Raw genomic sequence first — 20,791 nt, forward strand, 5'->3', positions numbered from 1 at the left:
TCAATTTATTGTTGTTTGCTCTATGTGAAAATTGAGTTAATCAATTGCCAAATGACATACGAACTTTGCAGTAATTTACCAGTGCACAGGCAAAAATATGTTTCATTTTCTCAACATATTAGAGGTTATGTGCTAATTTTTAAATCAGATTTGGAAGAATTTTCATCTATCTCTACTTGAGAACTGCTGAACTCACTTCATGATGTAATATTCCAACTTTTGATAATTTATGTTGGATTAATCTTAGCTTGAATGTGATATCTACATTTCATAATGGGGAAATGTTTTGATCGTTTTTGTACAAATTTAATGTTTACCAGCTGGAGTATTTTCTATCAGTTTGAATATGTAGCTGTAATAACACCGCATTATGTATTGTTATAACCATATAATTTATTATATTAAAGTTATTTTGTTGAGATTTGCAGAAATAAAATCACAGCCACTGCTATTTTTATAATTGACATGTATAAGAGAAAGGATTGACAAGATTAATTACTTAATGTTTTCCTCATTTCTGCAGGATTGTTGCTTGTGTAATTTGAGGGGTGGTGCACTTAAGCAGACTACTGATAAAAGGTAAGCTAAAGCTACAGCATTGTAAGACTTATTTTTCTTATTGATTGAACTAATTCAACATTTATTCTAAATTTGTTTCTTAAAAAGACTTAAAGCCAGACTGTAGTTTTAAAGTGTAATCAAAATTTGAAATAGAGTATTTTCACACTCATTGTGTCCCTTGGGCTATTTTGGAGCAGATATGGAGTTGTTCAAAATAATTAACAATCTTTTCAATTGCACCAGCCTGCTCTTGATGAAACCAACATACTTGGCTAGTGTGTACATGAGGTCAATCAAGCCTGTCTCTTAATATTTTTTGCTTGGAACTAAGGAAACAACAACACGTGTACATTTAAATGAGACTTAAATTTCTTACCTTTTCAAAATCTTTATTATTATCTTTGAAAGATAGCTTGTACCATTTATTTTACTGCATGAAATTTGTTGAAAGGCAAGCAGTTGCTAAGTGCCGCACCAGAGATCAAAGGAAATAGAACCAGCAATAAGCCATCTTGCCCAGTAAGACCATGACAATCTGATTATGCACTTAATTGTGCTTTGCTATCTGTTCCTCCGTAACCCTCCACTATTGTCAGATAAGAATTTGTTCATCTTAGCCTTGAATATGTTCAGTGACCCAAGCTTCACTACTCACTGAAGAACAGCATTCTGCAGGTATACATGCCGACGCTGGAGAATCTGAGATAACACGGTGTGAAGCTGGATGAACACAGCAGGCCAAGCAGCGTCAGAGGAGCAGGAAAGCTCCTTCTTCAGAAATGGGGAAGGGGGAGGGGAATGGGATTCTGAAATAATTGGGGAGACAGAGGGAGGCGGATAGAAGATGGATAAAGGAGAAGAAAGGGTGAGAGGAGGCAGATAGGTCAAAGAGGTGGGGTTAGAGCCAGTGAAGGTGAATGTAGGTGGGGAGTTGGGGGGGATAGGTTAGTCCAGGGAGGACGGACAGGTCAGAGGACGGGATGAGGTTAGTGGATGAGATTTCACAAGCTTCAAAATCTCCCCTCCCCCGACCGCATGCCAAAACCAGCCCAGCTAGTCCCTGCCTCCGTAGTCATTCCTCCCACCTCAAGCCCCACCCTCATCCCCTACGCACTAACCTCATCCAGCCCCCCCCGCCCCGACCTGTCTGTCCTCCCTGGACTGTCCTATCCCTCCTTAACTCCCCACCTACATTCACCTTCACTGGCTCTAGCCCCGCCTCTTTGACTGTCTGTCTTCTCTCACCCTTTCTTCTCCTTTATCCATCTTCTATCCGCCTCCCCGTCTCTCTATTTATTTCAGAATCCTCCCCCCCCGCTCCATTTCTGAAGAAGGGTCCCGACCCGAAATATCATGTTTTCCTGCTCCTCTGATGCTGCTTGGCCTGCTGTATTCATCCAGCTTCACACTGTGTTATCTCAGCATTCTACAGGTAATGACTGTCTGAGCAAAAAGATTTTCCTCATCGATGTTCCCATATTGTTACAACTATTTACCATTGTTTTTGATACCGTATGTTTTAATAAGATCACCTTTTGTTCTTCTAAACTCCAAAGAGTATGAGTTCCACTTTCTTCAGAAGAGAAGCCCTTAATTCCTTAAAGCCCTTAATATTTAGGCTGGTGAACCTTCTCTCAACAGCATCCAGTGCAAGTTTATCCTTCTTAAAGTAAGGAGACAAAATCTACACAGTACATTAAGTATGGTTTTAACAACGCCAGGAGTTGTCAAAACAAGACTTCCATAATATTATACTCCATATTTAAGAGCAGATCAGGCCTGGGAATTCTGTGGCAGGTCACTCACCTCCTGTACTCCCAAGGCATGTCCACTTTTTAGAAAGACGCAGGTTGGCGGTATGATGGAATACTCTCCATCTGTCTGGATTGGTAAAGTTCCGACAAAACTTAATAAAGCTCAGCATCATCTATTACAAAGCAGCACCAGATCCATCATCTTCCATATTTACTCCCTTCCCACCAGTACATCACAGCAGCAGAACTAGTTAACCAGGTGAAGTATTTTCTCCCTCCATGACTGGCATATGGTAACAACAGTGCACACCATCTACAAGATGCAATGCAGTATCTTCTAAAATTTCCATTGACAGCATTCTCTATTTGTTTGAGCTCTACCACCTAGAAGGACAAGAGGAGCAGATGCATGAAAATAACATTACCTGGAAGTTGGGTCAAAGTCCTGGAACTATTTTGCTAATAGCACTGTGTGTCCCCCTACAAAAACAAAGATGGCAGTTTCAAGAAAGTAGCTCTCCAACATCGTCACCACGGAATGTTTATAGAATCATACAGTCATAGAGATATACAACACAGAAACAGACCCTTTAGTCCCACTCAGCCATGTTGACCAGGTATTCTTAATAAGTCTAGTCCTATTTGCTGGCATTTCACCCATATTCCTCTAAACCCATCCAATTCATACACCCATCCAGATGCCTTTTAAATGTTGTAATTGTATCAGCCTCCACCGCTTTCTCTGGCAGCTCATTCCATACATGCACCACACTCTGTGTGAAAAAGTTGCCCGTTGGATCCCTTTTCAGTCTTTTCCCTCTCACCATAAACTTTTGCCCTCTAGTTTTGGACTCCCCCACCTCAGGAAAAGACCTTGTCTGTTTACCCAATCTGTGCCCCTCATGATTTTATAAACCTGTATAAGACCACCCCTCAGCTTCTGACACTCCAGGGAAAATAGCCCCAGTTTATTCAGCCTCTCCCGATAGCTCAAACCCTCCAACCCTGGCAACATGCTTGTTAGTCTTTTCTGGACCCTTTCAAGTTTCATAACATCCTTCCTATTGCAGACAGACCAGAATTGTACACAGTATTCCAAGAGTGGCTGAACCAATGTCCTATACAGCTACAACGTGACCTCCCAATCTCTATACTCAATGCACTCATCAATAAAGACAAGCATACCAAACACTGCCTTCACTATTCTGTATATCTGTGACCTCACTTTCAAGGACCAATGAACCTGCACTCCAAAGAGTCTTTGTTCAACAACTCTCCCCAGGACCTTACCATTAAATGATTTGCCTTTCCAAAATACACCACACATTTATTTAAATTATACACCTCTTGCCACTCCTTGGCCCATATGATCAAAACCCTATTGTACTCTGATGCAGCCTCCTTTGCTGTCCACCACAATTCCAATTTTGGGTTCATCTGCAAACATACTAATCATATCCCCTATGTTTACATCCAAATCATTTATATAAATGACAAAAAGCAGTGGACCCAGCATTGATCCTTGTGGAATACCACTGGGCACAGGCCTCCAGTTTGAAATGCAACCATCACCACCAACCCCTGTCCTCTACCTTCAAACCAGTTCTGTATCCAAATAGCTAATTCACCCTCTATTCCGTGTGATCTAACCTTGCTGACCAGTCTATCATGAGGAACCTTGTCGAAAGCCTTACTGAAGTCCATATAGATGATGTCCACTGCTCTGCCCTCATTAATCCTCTTTTGGTTATTGCTTCAAAAAAACTCAAACAAGTTCGTGAGACATGATTTCCTACGCATAAAGTATGTTGACCATTCCTTGTCAGTTCTTGCCTTTCTAGATACATGTAAATCCCGTCCCTCAGGATTCCCTCCAACAACTTTCCCACCACCAGTCTCACCAGTCTATTGCTCCCTGGCTTTTCCTTACCACCTTTCTTAAATAATGGCACCATGTTAGCCGACTTCCATTCTTCTTGCCCTCACCTGTGGCTGTCGATGATACAAATATCTCAGCAAGGGACAGCAAACTCTTCCCTTGCTTCCCACAGGGTTCTAGGGTATACCTGATAAGTTCCTGGGGAAATATCCACCTTTATACATTTTAAGACATTCAGCACCTAATCCTCTGTGATATGGACATTTTTCAAGATGTCACTTTTTTTCCCATGTTCTCTATCTTCCATATCTTTCTCCGTAGTAAAAACTAATGCGCAATACTCGTTTGGCATCTCCCCCATCTCTTGCAGTTCTACAAAATTGATGGCCTCGCTGATTTAAGGAACCTCTTCTCTCCCTAATAATCCTTTTGTCCTTAATATATCAGTAGAATCCCTTTGGATTCTCCTTAACTGCATTTGCCCAAGCTATCTCGTCCCCTTTTTACCCTCCTGATTTCCCTCTTAAGTATGCGCCTAGTGCTTTTATGCTCTTATAGTTAATCACTTGATTTCTGCTGTCTGTTATAAAGCAGAGGTTGATTCCTCTGTGAACTAAAATTGAAACACACGAAGAGAAGCAACTTGCCTTGTACTCTGTAAAAGGAGTTTGAAAAGTGGTGTAACTTGTCTTCCAGCACCTTGTAGTTGTGAATTAAAATAAATCCCTGACATTTATTTTAAGATCAATAATTTACTTATTTAACTCTAACAGTGAAGAAATTGACTAAACTATTAACAAATGGAATAAATCCTTTCTAACTACTAACTACACTTGAATAAAGCAAGATTCTAATGGTATACTCTTCCAATAAATATTAGTACCACTGATATGGAAAAAAAAAGCTTGGTCTTGAAATTACAACTAGTTGTATGTCTTCCGGAATGTTCTGTGCCTTCGGCAGCACGGTGGTTAGCACTGCTGCCTCACAGCGCCGAGGGTTCAATTCCAGCCTCGGACGACTGTCTGTGTGGAGTTTGCACATTCTCACCATGTCTGCATGGGCTCCCTCCAGGTGGTCCGGCTTCCTCCCACAGTCCACAGATGTGCGGGTTAGGTGATTAGCCATGCTAACTTGCCCGCTGTGTTCAGGGAAGTGTAGATTAGGTGGGTTATAGGGGGATGGGTCTGGGTGGGATGCTCCGAGGTTCAGTGTGGACTTGTTGGGCCAAAGAGCCTGTTTCCACACTATGGGATTCTTTGGTTCTCCGTCAATTTTTCTGTCAGAAATGTATTCTCTGTTGATCCTTTTGTCTGGAGTATTGACTAGTTGTGCTGTGGTACTATTGTTATTTAGATGGTGCTTTCTCTAAGACATAAAGGAGGCTGTGAGAGCCAACGATTCTTTCTTGAGAGTGGAGTCATTTTCTCAGGCATATGACAGCTAGCTCTGGGGTCTTTATCCAATTGCCCCCTTCTTTTATACCCTTGAGGATAGATCAGTATTTCTTACAATAACATTGTTCATATATTGCCAAAACCATCAGACTTAAACTTAACAGATTTTTAGTATTGAAGTACCTGTTTCAAACTGATTGGCTAAATTTAAAAGCCTGTTGCTTCGGTAAAAATGCTGCTGCTTGGCCTGCTAACTGTATGGCCTTTCAGTACAAATGTTTCAATTTGGGCGTTCTCTGTGTACTTGAAAACGTTGAAGTTTTCAACCATTTTATGGCCATCCCTTTACCTGCCAACATCTGCCATGTTACACACACACACACACACACACACACACACACACACACACACACACACACACACACACACAAACACACACACATATATTTTGCAAATTCTTGTCTTAATACCATGAAAATTGGCCTTCTAATTTAGAACATAGAACAGTACAGTTGTGCTGACCTATTATCCTTCTTAGATCAAACTACCCTGCATACCCTACATTTTACTATATTCCATCCAAGAGTCGCTTAAAAGTCTCTCAAGTATCTGACTTTGCTACCACTGCAGGCAGCACATTCCACACGCCCACCACTCATCGGCAAACTTACTAACGCACCCTTCCACTTCCTCATCCAAGTCATTTATAAAGATCACAAAGAATGGAGGCCCCAGAACAGATCCCTGCAATTTACATTTTAACTTTAGTTTAGACTTGAACTTTTAGATCTGGTCCATTCATTCCCATCACTATTTTAAAACCAATAGAACTATGGTTACTGGCCCCAAACTGCTGCCCACGGTCACTTCAGTCACCCATCCTGCTTTATTTTCCAAGAGGTTAAGTTTTGCACTTTCTCTAGGTACATCTGCATACCGAATCAGAAAATTTTCATGTGCACACTTAACAAGTTCCTCTCGATCCAAGCCCTTAACACTATGGCAATCCCAATCTATGTTTGGAAAGTTAAAACTCCCTACCGTACCACCCTATTATTCTTACAGATGACTCAGATCTCCTTACAAATTTGTTTCTCAGTTTCCAGTGGACTATTGAGGGGTGGTCTATCATACAGTCCCAATAAGGCGATTAGCTGTTTCTTATTTCTCAGTTCCATCCAAAAAGCTTTCCTGGATGTATTCCCACGAATATCCTCCTTAAATACATCCATAATGTTATCCCTAATCAAAAACATCACTCCCTCTCCTCCTTTGCCCCCCCTTTCTATCCTTCCTGTAGCATCTATACCCTGGACATTAAGCTGCCAGTCCTGTCTATCCTTGAGCCACGTCTCTGTAATTGCTGTGATATCCCTTTCCCATATTCCCAACCATGCCGTGAGTTCATCTTCCTTACGTGTTTAGGCCTCCTGCATTGAAATAAATGTAGTTTATTCATCAGTCCTACCTCGTTCTCTGCTTTGTTCTTGCCTGCCCTGTCTGTTTGACTTGCGCTTTTTTCCCCAACTGTACCCATCTCAGATCGATCATTTTCCTCACTCTCTCCCTGGGTTCAACCCCATCCCTTACTAGTTTAAATCTTCCCGAACAGCTCTAGCAAATCTCCCCGCTAGTATATCAGTCCCCTTCCAATTTAGGTGCCATCTGTCCTTCTGATACAAGTCACTTCTACCCCAGAAGACATTACAATGATCCAAAAATGTGAATCCTTCTCCCTGCACCAACTGCTAAGCCACACATTCATCTACTCCATTCTTCAATTCCTACCCTCGTCAGCTCATGGCACTGGGAGTAATCCAGATATTTTTACCCTCTAAGACATACTTTTTCCCCATAGCCTTTGATCAAGAATCAAGAACTTATCCATCTCAGTCTTAAGTTATGTGGCCTCCACAACCTTCTGTGGCATTGAGTTCCACAGATTTACTACCTCTGGCTGAAGCAATGCCTCTTCATCACAGTTCTAAAAGATCATCCATTCACTCTGAGGCTTTACCCTCAGGTCCTAGTCTCGCCGACTAGTGGAAACATCTACTGCATGTCGACTCTATCCGGGCCTCTCAGTATTCTCTAAGTTTCAATGAGATTCCCCCTAATCTTTCTAAACTCCATCAAGAACAAATCCAGAGTTCTCAACTGCACTTTTATTTGATAAGCCCTTCGTTCCCAGGATCATTCTTCTGAACCTCCACTGGAGGTTAAATTATGAATGCTTTTGATTGAATAAGCAGAGAACGAGTTTTTCTGTTTATGTGAAAGTCAAGTTAGAGGCCTCCACTATAAACCATTTACCAAAAAATTCAAACAGGCTATGGAAGAAAAAGAGAACTTCAGCCAGGGTGGTGAAAATGTGAAACGAACTATCACATTGTGTAGTTGAGGCAAATAATATAAATGCATTTAAATGGAAATTAAGTAAGCAAACAAGGAGGTTTGAGTGGAACATAAACTGTATGCTGTGTATTCTATTTATTTAATATGTTCAATGCATTTGCAGTTCATTTTACATTAAGTTATAAGAACAAATTACTGCAGATGCTGGAGTCTGTACTAAAAACAAAAATTGCTGGAAGTCACAGTGGGTCAGGCTGCATCCATGGAGAGTGAAAAAGCTAACATTTCAAGTTTAGATGACTCTTAATCAGAGCATATTCTTTTATTGTGTATTTCTCCTTTCTGGAAAGGAACAAACAAATTAACCAACAGAGAAACAAACACCTTTGTATAAAAATAGAGATTGAATGGGCATAAAGATGACATATACATTTCCTAGGAAGCCATGCCTTAGTGTGGATGAATAGAGCTACCTAGAAGGTTAATTAAACAGTTCATGAATTTGAGAATGCTGGCAAGCAAGAGAAACGAATCGGACTTTGGCTCTTATAAATACGATAATAGTGTATGAATTAAGAAATAAAGATAGATTTATGTTGTTTATTGTTAAGACTATGTTCATAGTACAGCGTGGAAAGAGAGAAAGGAAAATCTTTTTAGCTGAGAGGCTGTGGAATGTTGTGGCGTAAGGTGGGATACTGTTCTGTATTGATCCCAAGAAAGGGTAAAATGTCTCTGATCTGTAGTGGGGAGAAAATTGCTATGTGTTGTTAATTTAGAGAATTATGATAATTTAGAGAAACTGCTTGTTTCCATGGTACAACTTAAATCTGTTCTCTGGAGTTATTTTCAGTAATTTGTGTGTTCTCATTCCTGATTTGTCTGCTTCTCTCACTTACTCCTGCATAGTATGATAGAATCTGTTGAGTAAAGGGGTGCACACTTGTATGGGAGAGGGGAACATTGTGATGATTGAAAATATTGTTCAGCATTCTTCTCCAGAGTTGGAGTTCCAAAACTGTTTCAAAGCATGATTGTAAAATGTGAGGCTGGACGAACACAGCAGGCCAAGCAGCATCTCAGGAGCACAAAAGCTGACGTTTCGGGCCTAGACCCTTCATCAGAGAGGGGGATGGGGGGAGGGAACTGGAATAAATAGGGAGAGAGGGGGAGGCGGACCGAAGATGGAGAGTAAAGAAGATAGGTGGAGAGAGTGTAGGTGGGGAGGTGGGGAGGGGATAGGTCAGTCCAGGGAAGACGGACAGGTCAAGGAGGTGGGATGAGGTTAGTAGGTAGCGGGGGGTGCGGCTTGGGGTGGGAGGAAGGGATGGGTGAGAGGAAGAACCGGTTAGGGAGGCAGAGACAGGTTGGACTGGTTTTGGGATGCAGTGGGTGGGGGGGGGAGAAGAGCTGGGCTGGTTGTGTGGTGCAGTGGGGGGCGGGGACGAACTGGGCTGGTTGAGGGATGCAGTAGGGGAAGGGGAGATTTTGAAACTGGTGAAGTCCACATTGATACCATATGGCTGCAGGGTTCCCAGGCGGAATATGAGTTGCTGTTCCTGCAACCTTCGGGTGGCATCATTGTGGCAGTGCAGGAGGCCCATGATGGACATGTCATCAAGAGAATGGGAGGGGGAGTGGAAATGGTTTGCGACTGGGAGGTGCAGTTGTTTTTTGCGAACTGAGCGGAGGTGTTCTGCAAAGCGGTCCCCAAGCCTCCGCTTAGTTTCCCCAATGTAGAGGAAGCCGCACCGGGTACAGTGGATGCAGTATACCACATTGGCAGATGTGCAGGTGAACCTCTGCTTGATGTGGAATGTCATCTTGGGGCCTGGGATGGGGGTGAGGGAGGAGGTGTGGGGACAAGTGTAGCATTTCCTGCGGTTGCAGGGGAAGGTGCCGGGTGTGGTGGGGTTGGAGGGCAGTGTGGAGCGAACAAGGGAGTCACGGAGAGAGTAGTCTCTCCGGAAAGCAGACAGGGGAGGGGATGGAAAAATGTCTTGGGTGGTGGGGTCGGATTGTAAATGGCGGAAGTGTCGGAGGATAATGCGTTGTATCCGGAGGTTGGTAGGGTGGTGAACTGAAGGTTGGGGTGGAAGGTGTTGGTGAAGTGGATGAACTGTTCGAGCTCCTCTGGGGAGCAAGAGGCGGCGCCGATACAGTCATCAATGTCTCCCTCACCTTCCTGGACATCTCCAGCACATCCCTCACCTTCCTGGACATCTCCAGCACATCCCTCACCTTCCTGGACCTCTCAGTCTCCATCTCAGGCAACCAGCTTGTAACTGATGTCCATTTCAAGCCCACCGACTCCCACAGCTACCTAGAATACACCTCCTCCCACCCACCCTCCTGCAAAAATTCCATCCCCTATTCCCAATTCCTCCGCCTCCGCCGCATCTGCTCCCACGACAAGACATTCCACTCCCGCACATCCCAGATGTCCAAGTTCTTTAAGGACCGCAACTTTTCCCCCCACGGTGATCGAGAACGCCCTTGACCGCGTCTCCCGCATTTCCCGCGACACATCCCTCACACCCCGCCCCCGCCACAACCGCCCCAAGAGGATCCCCCTCGTTCTCACACACCACCCTACCAACCTCCGGATACAACGCATTATCCTCCGACACTTCCGCCATTTACAATCCGACCCCACCACCCAAGACATTTTTCCATCCCCTCCCCTGTCTGCTTTCCGGAGAGACCACTCTCTCCGTGACTCCCTTGTTCGCTCCACACTGCCCTCCAACCCCACCACACCCGGCACCTTCCCCTGCAACCGCAGGAAATGCTACACTTGTCCCCACACCTCCTCCCTCACCCCCATCCCAGGCCCCAAGATGACATTCCACATCAAGCAGAGGTTCACCTGCACATCTGCCAATGTGGTATACTGCATCCACTGTACCCGGTGCGGCTTCCTCTACATTGGGGAAACTAAGCGGAGGCTTGGGGACCGCTTTGCAGAACACCTCCGCTCAGTTCGCAAAAAACAACTGCACCTCCCAGTCGCAAACCATTTCCACTCCCCCTCCCATTCTCTTGATGACATGTCCATCATGGGCCTCCTGCACTGCCACAATGATGCCACCCGAAGGTTGCAGGAACAGCAACTCATATTCCGCCTGGGAACCCTGCAGCCATATGGTATCAATGTGGACTTCACCAGTTTCAAAATCTCCCCTTCCCCTACTGCATCCCTCAACCAGCCCAGTTCGTCCCCTCCCCCCACTGCACCACACAACCAGCCCAGCTCTTCCCCCCCCACCCACTGCATCCCAAAACCAGTCCAACCTGTCTCTGCCTCCCTAACCGGTTCTTCCTCTCACCCATCCCTTCCTCCCACCCCAAGCCGCACCCCCCGCTACCTACTAACCTCATCCCACCTCCTTGACCTGTCCGTCTTCCCTGGACTGACCTATCCCCTCCCTACCTCCCCACCTACACTCTCTCCACCTATCTTCTTTACTCTCCATCTTCGGTCTGCCTCTCCCTATTTATTCCAGTTCCCTCCCCCCATCCCCCTCTCTGATGAAGGGTCTAGGCCCGAATCGTCAGCTTTTGTGCTCCTGAGATGCTGCTTGGCCTGCTGTGTTCGTCCAGCCTCACATTTTATTATCTTGGAATCTCCAGCATCTGCAGTTCCCATTATCTCTCAAAACATGATTGAACCAGTTGTGCTGTTTCCATAGAATAATCAGATTAACTGGTAATAATTTATTAGTTAAAAGATCATCATAAATTTCTCTAACCTGTGACATGCATGAATTATGAGTCTTGCTTATATAAGTGAAATAACTGCCGTAATTCACCTTCAATAGTGAAATATCCTCCATATAATGAAGCCAATAATTAATTGTTGACCGTGCTTAGACTTGGACTTAAGACAAATTGAAAAATGAGGATGGAACAGAGATTTCACTGTATTCTGCAACCAGCTTTGTCTGAAATCCAAACAAATGCAGTGCCTTTACATTGAAAAGATTGACACTCTCAAAATTACTTCGGGACAGCATGGTGGCTCAGTGGTAAGCACTGCTGCCTCACAGCGCCAGCAACCCGGGTTTGATTCCACATTGGGGTGACTGCCTGTTTGCGCATTCTCCCTGTGTCTGTGTGGATTTCCTCCAGGTGCTCCGGTTTCACCCCACAGTCCAAAGATGTGCAGGTTAGATGAATTGGCCATGCTAAATTGCCCATAGTGTTCAGGGATGTGTAGATTCTGTGGGCTACAGGAGTATGGGTCTGGGTGAGATGCTCTGAGGGTCTTCACAGGTGTGGACTTGTTGGGTCGAAAGGCCTGTTTCCACACTCTAGGGATTCTATGATCTATGATTTGATCTGCAACCAATTTATGACTGAAATCCAAACAAATGCAGTGCCTGTACATTGAAAAGGTTGACACTCTTAAAATTATATTGGTACCAGATTCAAAGCAGGTAGACTGGCAGAGCACAAGTAAAACTTGACATTATTATCAGTTCCTTAGTGGCTCATCACATTATTCAGGTTGTCACTTGTGTTGTTCAGGTGGGCTCATGTGATGTGTGCAGTAGCAATTCCAGAAGCAAGATTTGTGAATGTGATGGACCGTAGTCCAGTGGATGTCACCCGAATCCCTTTGCAAAGATTGAAGCTCGTAAGTTTGAAGAGTTGCTTTTCTTTTCTTGGTTTTATCTTCCAATTGTAATTAGATATTTGCATATAATCCCAATAAAACTGTTCCGGGCATGTGCATGCCTGAGTTTTAATGCTGCTGTGTGTCTTAAATGGATCTCTTCGTTAAAAAAATTTTCCAGTTTTGAACAATGTTTCAGGAGGTCCCATGCTGCCTTGTAAATTCACAGATTTGAACTCTAATTTGAACAACAAAATAGTGCATGTTGCAGACTAAAGCTTTCGACTGAAAACAGAGATTAATTTTTTTCATAGAAGCAGATGTAGACGTATATTGGTTTGTAAAATTAAAGTATGGGACAATGCAAGTATGACGTTTATACACAATTTTGATACATAAATTTTATATGTCAGCATACAACATGGAAAGATTACTTTGCTTTTAAACTCCTCTGTGAGGTTACAACACACTGTTTTCAGATTTATCAGCTTAAATTGAGGCAGATCACCATTTGTCATATTTACCTTTAGGAAAGTAAAAATTAACATTTATTCAATATAATCCGAAAAGGTTTAATTTTATTCACAGGCCAGATCGTCAGTTTCTGTCGCTATTAACCTACACTGATTCAAATATTGCTTCATTATATTTGCTATTCTGGAGTTTTGGAAGCAGGGTTCATGGAGAAAGCATAACTGAGACATAGATTGAAGGCCAAGAGGCAAAGTGTTCAAGTTTTATTTCTGTAGCAGAGAACAGACTATCTGTTTAGTGCTTCTCAGGATGAAACAATTGAAAAAAAAAACTTTTTGCGAGACAGAACTATTGTTTATATCACCTTGTTTTGATTATAAACAAGTGCAGCGTGTTCTAAATTAATGATTTAAACGTTATTGCGCTGTACCTGTGAAAATAAATGCGATGATATGTTACATATTTGATTATCCCATCGCGGTGCATCATAGAACCGATTTAAATGAGCAAAATTGATCAGAGTGATTAGGTTTTTAAACAAAAAGTGATGGCCAACTAGATTTTTATTAGTAGCTGTGAGATTTTCCCATATCGTACTATTTTCTATTAAAGTTGTTGAATTCATATATTCACATACCTTGTGCTTTTTTGAGGAGATTAGTATTCTGCGCTTTGCTTATCACTCTGTCCCATCTCAGACTTTCTTTCCTCCACTTCTCTATCTGCCCACTTCTGCCCACCCTTTCCCTCCTCTGTGTCCCTCCTGCCTCACTGCCTCACCTTTTGTCCTACTCCTACCTTCCTGTCTTCAATCCCTCTCTGCTTTCTCCTGTCTTCACTGCCACCTGCTTCCCTGCCTCACACTCCTGACCTTCCGCCTGCTGCCACCTTCTCCAACCACCTCCTGCCTCTTCCTGTCCCATTCCCCCCCTGCTTTTCTCTTCCTATCCCTGTCCTTATCACTCATTCTCTCCTGAACGCTCTCCCTTCCTCTCCCTCCCATTCCCCGTTGGTCACCCCCTCTCTCTCCCTCCTCTCTCTGCCTTTGTCCATTTCTCCCACCTTTCTGACCCTCCTACCTTCCTCTTCCTCTCCTATACTTGCCCATCCTCTCTAACCTTCCCTCCCTTGCTCCCTCCATCCCTTCTTTGCTCCCTCCCTTTCCTTGCCTTCCTCTTGCATTCTCCCCCTCATTTTCTGTTTTCGTAAATCCTGCGCATCTCACAAAGCCCCTCCCCTGTCCTTCTCTTTCTTTCCTCCTTGTCTCACTCCCTGTCCCCATCCCCATTTCTGTCTTAACCTGCCACTCCCACTCTCCTTTCTCCCTTCTTCCATCTCTCCTTCTGAGACAACTTGAAACAGTTGTAAAATTAGCTAATGTATTAATTCCAAATTCTTCAAGATGTATGTTATATTTACATTTTATGTATAATACAGGAATTGTTTTACATTCTTATGCAACTTTAAATTTCATTTATTGCAGATGTACTCACAACAGCTTGTTAGTTGAATTCGTTCCTGGTGCGTTCTTCCTATATTCATGAAATCGCAGCATTGTTAAAGCACATATGGTATTTCTTTTCCAGTTCTCTGCAAAGGCAACTCGCGTAGTCTCAGTCCCCTATCCTATCCTTGTAGCCCTGTCATTGTTTTCTCTTGGGTGCTTTTCTAATTCTCTTTAGAATGCCACGATTGAATCTGCCTGCACCACAGACTCTGCAAGTACACTCCAGATTCCAACCACCTTCCATGTAGCAAAAATAAAGTTGCTGGAAAAGCACAGCAGGCCTGGCGGCATCTGGGAAGTAAAAAACAGAGTTAACGTTTTGGGTCTGGTGACCTTTCCTCAGTGCACCTTCTATGTAAACAGGTTTTCCCTTATGTTATGTTGGTGCTTTAGGCATTTTTTAAATCAGTGCCCTCTACTTCTCAACCATCTTTGCCTGTGAGATCAATTTCTCTCTATCTTGATGGATTTTCTCATGGTTTTAAACATTTATGACAAATCTGGGCTGGGCCCGCTGTTGAAGGAGAGCAACTCCAGCAGCTCCACTCTAACCACGCCACTGAAGTGTCACCACTTTTTTGTCATCTTACAAATTTGAAAGATACGTCCTGCGTACCCATCATTAATATGTATTAAGAAAAGCAGAGACCCTGTTACTAGCATTGGAGGCAGTCCAGGGAAGGATCACTAGGTTGGGTATAGAGTGATTTTCTTTTGAGGAGAAGTTGAGTAGGCTGAGCTGGTGCTCAGTAGAGTTTCGAAGAATGACAGGAGACCTTATTGAAACATATGATTCTTTATGAAACTGCAGAAGGTGCAACATCTGCCCCTTCACCTCCTTATTCACTATTCAAGGGCCTAAACTGCCTTTCCACGTAAAGTAGCATTTCACCTGTACCTCCTCCAATCTTGTGTATTGTATTTGCTGCACTCAGTGTGGCCTACTGTACATTGGAGAAACCAAAGGCAGACTGGGTGACTGATTTGCAGAATATCTCCAGTCTGTGAACAAGCAGGTCTCTGACGTTCCAGTAGCTGGGCGTTTTAACACAGCGTCTTGCTTGCCCGCCCATATGTCTGTTTTCAACATGCTGCAGTGTCCAGTGAATCACAGTGCACATTGGAGGAACAATATCTCATCTTCAGACCAGGCACTTTGGACTTAATATTGAGTTCAACACCTTGAAATTTTGAATCATTTCCTCCCTTTTAGCTTGTTATCATGTCCTCCTCCTCCACCCACAACAATCCCAGTTACTGTCCTTTCAAGAGATAACAAGGTGTTGAGCTGAATGAACACAGCAGGCCAAGCAGCATCAGAGGAGCAGGAATGCTGCACCTTATTATCTCAGATTCTCCACCATCTGCAGTTCCTACTATCTCTGAAACTACCACTGTCCTTTCAAGTCTGGCAGGAGACACTCCATTGTTCTGCCATTCTCACATTCTGATCTCTTAATCTGAACAATCAACATCTTTTGTCCACCAGCACCGTACCCCGCTACAGCTCCCCTGCCCACGCTCCAAACTATAGCATACATGCTGTCCCTACACACTTCATTTCTGCTCTGATGAAGAGTCATCCAGACTTGAAACATTAGCTTGCTCTCTCCATGGATGCTGTCTGACTTGCTGTGATTGCCAGTGTTTGTTGTTTTCAGCACAGATTCCAGTATCTGCAACAATTTGTGTCTGTATTCTTTAGTGAAGATTGTTTTTCTTTATTGGCGAGTCTGGGGCACAGTCTGAATAAGGGATTGTTGATTTACAACAGACGAGAATTTTTTTTTCTCCAAGGGCAGTAAATTGTCTGTGTAATTATTTAGCGCCAAGAGCTGTTGAGGTTGGTTGTATTAAAGACAGAGATTTTTAATCTCACAATGGACAGAGCAGAGCTGAATGGCCAACTTCAGCTCCTATGTCTTAAGCTTTTATGACCCCTTGGAAACTTCACTCTGTGCCCTCCTGCAATTTGAAAACACCCATTCACCAACCTTGTCTGTTTGTTGTTATTCACCTAACTCTGTATTCATGCTGCTACCTATTTCTAAAGGTTTCAACTTTGCTGAGATGCAATTGATGAAATGTCTTCTGGAAATGCATTCTTACTTTAACAACCTGTTACTTCATCAAAAAACTTAAATCATGCTAGTTACACACCATTTATCTTTAATTCATCCATGCAGTCTTTACTTAATTAATTTACACTTAAGTAGGTGTTGTTAATTTTGTCCTGGTGTACTGTTTCTAAAATCTTTCTGACACAGTGTTACTATCCTGCCTATAATTCCTGGGTTATTTCTTTTATTGTCTTGTTTGGAGTTCTTTAATTCTGTAGGACCACCTCTATATTAGATGGAGGATTAGAAGATTATGCCAATACTGCTGCATACCCTTACTTCCTTTACTTCCCTTACTATGTTCAGATGGTACCCTATTTGATCCTGGTAATTCATTAACCTTAAGTACAGTTAACTTGACCACTCCCATTCCGAAGAAGGGTAATACCAAAAACATTGATTTCTCCTTTCCTCCAGATGTTGACTGGCGTGCTATGTTCTTCCGGCCTCCTGTTTGTCTAGCCCAACTACTTACTTCTCTTCAACAATTTTAGATCATCCAATATCTCAATATCATCCTCTTGCTTTATGTCTGTGATAGTATCTTTCTTGGTAAAGAAAGATAATTACCTCAGCCATGCTCTCCAGTTTCAGGTGTAGATTCATTTTTTGGATGCTAATCATCTTCACAGCCTTTTACCACCTTTTGTTTACAATTGCCATAACTTGCTGTCTCATGTGAGTGAATGTACCTGAACAGTCTTTGATTCCATTATGCCTAAGACAGAACCAACAGTTCATTCCATTTACAAGCCACCTTCTGTGCGGAAAATGTTGCCTTTCATGTCGTTTTTATTTATATGGGATGAATAAAGCCTAAACCTGAACCCATTCGTCAAAAAAAATCAAAATTATTTCAGAGCTGTTTAAATGGCAATCAAGGCATGACAACATATACATGCAATACAGAACCAGTTTATACCTCTTAGAGGGAAAAGCTGAGCAGAAAAAAAGAGCCACAGACAGCCAAAGACATAAGGAAAAGCATAAAGCTAAAAGAAAGGGCTTACAAAAATGCAAATAGCAGCACAGATTCTGCTGAATGGGAAACATACAAAGATCAGAAAAAAGCCACAAAACTGCATTTAAGAGCTACTAAAAGAGACTATGAAAGGAAATTTGCAAGGGACATCAAAACCAATGAGACGAAATTCTACGAAAAGGGAAAGCAGGTGATCGAAAATAATATTGGCCCACTAACAAACTGAAAGTGGGGTCATTGTCACTGGCTTTGGAGAAACGGCAGACATGTTGAAAATTACTTTGTTTCAGTATTTATAGTAGAAAAGGAGGATAGCTTGCCAGAAGACTTGTGGAAATTAACAGTGGATCAGGGACAGGGACTAAATCAAACATCAATAATGAGGAAATTAATGGAACTAAAGAGAGATGAATCCCCAGAATTGAATTGTTTCTATCCGAGGATGTTAAAGGAAGTAGGAGAGTACATTGTAACTGCCCTAACTAAAACCTTTCCTGGTTCTTTGGGTTCAGGAGTCATCCCACTGGATTGGAAAACTGTACACATTGTTCGACATTTTAAGAAGGGCAATAGAGAAAAGTCAGGAAATTACAGACCAGTTAGCTTAATATCTGTACGGGAGAAATTATTGGAGCCCGTGATCAAGGATAAGGTAACTGAACACCTTGAAATTTTTTAGTTAATCAGGGACAGCCAGCATGGATTAGTGACAAACAGGTCATGCCTGACAAGCCTGAAAAGGTAATGCACAGGAGTGTCTGTGAATGTTGTTTTTATGGACATCCAGAAAGCAGTTGATAAAGTCCCAGAAGAAAGAGTTAACTAAAGTAGAAGCCTAAAAATTGACAGCAATTACTGACATGGCATGGAAATTGGTTGACTAGCAAATGCCGGAAAGTACGGATAATTGGTAGGTAATCACATTGACAGGATGTGACGAGTGGTATCCCACAAGGACTCTTGTTAGGGCCTCAATCATTCACATAATTTACAAATGATTTGAATAATGACATAGATGTCACACATCCAAATTTGTTGATGACAAAAAGTTTGGTAGCATTGCAGACAGTGTAAATTATTGTGTAAAATTACAAAGACATGTTGATAGACTAGGTAAATGGGCAAGACTGTGGCAGATGTATTTCAAAGTAAGCAAGTGTAAGATTTCGGACCAAAAATGGAAAAATCAGATTGCTTTCTAGATGTTATGAAGTTACATGTCCAAAGAGATGTGGGGGCTCAGTTGCATAGATCTTTATAATGCCACAAAAGGTGCAGAAATTAATTGAGAAGGTTCATGGAATGCTGACATTTATTTCTAACGGACTGGAGTATAAGGATACAAATGTTCTGCTGCAGCTACATAAACCCTGGATTGACCCCACTTGCTGCAAGTGGTTCTGGACACCACATCATAGGAAGGATATATTGGCCTTAGAGGGAGTGCAAGAACAGTATCTCAACTTGAGAGGTTAAGTTATGCAGAGGGAATATATAAATTAGGCCCGTTTTCTCTAGGATTTAAAAGGTTAACAGGTGTTCTGAATGAAGTTTTGAAGATAATAACAGGAAAAGACAAGATAGATCAAGATAAGCTATTTCCACTGGTGGTCCATTCTAGAACCAGGGGACATTGTCTGAGAATTAGTGCTGGACAATTCAAGAGAGATGTTCGGAAGCACTTCTTCACCCAAAGGGTTGTTAGAGGTTTGGAACTCACTTTCACAAATGACAGTGGATGCTAGATCAGTTGTTAATTTTAAATCTGTGCTAGATAGGTTTTTGTTAAACTAAGTATTAAGGGATATGGGCCAAAGGCAGATATATGGAGTTAGGCCCCAGATCAGCCATGATCTCATACAATGGTGAAACAGGCTTGAGGTGCTGAATAGCCTACTCCTGACCCTGTGAGAGGCAATGGGTTCACTGGGCTAGTAATTCAGAACCCCAGGCTAATATTTGAGAGATATAGATTTGATTTCTCCCATGGAAGATGGCGAAATTTGAATTCACTAATAATTTGGAATAAAAAGCTGTCTATGTTGACTATGTAGACACTGTCAATTGCAATAAAAAACCCATCTGGCTCACTAACATCCTACTGGGAAGGAAACCTATTGCCCTTACCTGATCTGTCCTATATGTGACTCGAGATACACAGCAATATGCTTGACTCCACTTAGGAAAGGGAAATAAAACCCACCAGTAATGCCAGTGATTCTTGCATCTAGTGAATGAAGAAAAGTACATGTTCAAGTCAGCACGGTTTCTATCAAGCCTTCAGATGACTTCATTTTCGTGTGCCTGTTGTTCTTGTCATTTTGAGTGAAACAGGTCATGATGGATGACAGCCAATGAAATAATCTGTCATATTTCTGCTGTTGAGCTCCTTCCATGTTGTAGCTGCATTAATTCAAGAGGCAGGGGGAATTCTGTTGCAGCCTTGACTTATTCTCAGTAAATGGTGGAAAAGCTTTGGAGAGTCATTTCCTACCACCCTGCTGTTGTATCTCGGTCAAGATTAATCTCTGAATTTTGATGGTGGATAGGTCCACGATCTTAATGGGTTGAGCATCAAGACCATATGGTTGGATTGTCTTTGGAGATGCTCATTGTGTGGCAAAATCTTATGGTGGAGTGAAGGTCATTGCTGAAGATGATGGCTCTGGACAATGCACTGAGAAACTCCTGCAGAGATGTGCTGGGGCTAGGATGATTTTCAATCAAAAGCTTGGCAAGAACATGATGAAAGAGGCAGCCAATGTAGAAGATGCAGGAGGTGTGTGATATCACAAGTAAAGTATTGCAAAAAACATTCTTATTCTAATAGTTTGGTCTTTTGTTTGACTGTTAAAAGTTTGTGCATACTTTATGACCAACTGTTTGTTTGAACTATCTAATATTGAGTGTAAAGTAGTGAGTATGATTCAGGGATGTACTACTGAGAAACTTGCAATCTGGAATGGATATTTTAATTTTCTACGATGACTCCAGTTCTCTTAAAAAGTCAACTCGTTAACACCTTAGAGAGATGAAGCCAGATATGAATTTTAAGGCTGCTTTATTGACATGCAGTAAGTAGATGTAGAGTAACAATTGTAAGCAAATCTCAACTTATTTCAAGTCAACTTCTGTTTTTCCATG

General features: G+C 42.4%; 1 protein-coding gene across 2 annotated transcripts in view; it reads left to right on the top strand.

Annotated features, from left to right (window-relative positions):
- Positions 1–20,791, top strand: part of LOC125451162 (lysine-specific demethylase 4C-like) — a 378,541-nt gene that overhangs the window by 223,593 nt on the left and 134,157 nt on the right. For both annotated transcript variants that reach the window (XM_048527958.2, XM_059644532.1), the window contains 2 exons: positions 524–579; positions 12,477–12,585. In XM_048527958.2, the coding sequence (XP_048383915.1) occupies positions 524–579; positions 12,477–12,585 (165 nt within the window). The remainder of the gene's footprint in view (positions 1–523; positions 580–12,476; positions 12,586–20,791) is intronic.

Source organism: Stegostoma tigrinum, chromosome 3 (genome assembly GCF_030684315.1).
Source record: "Stegostoma tigrinum isolate sSteTig4 chromosome 3, sSteTig4.hap1, whole genome shotgun sequence".
Lineage (NCBI taxonomy): Eukaryota > Metazoa > Chordata > Chondrichthyes > Orectolobiformes > Stegostomatidae > Stegostoma > Stegostoma tigrinum.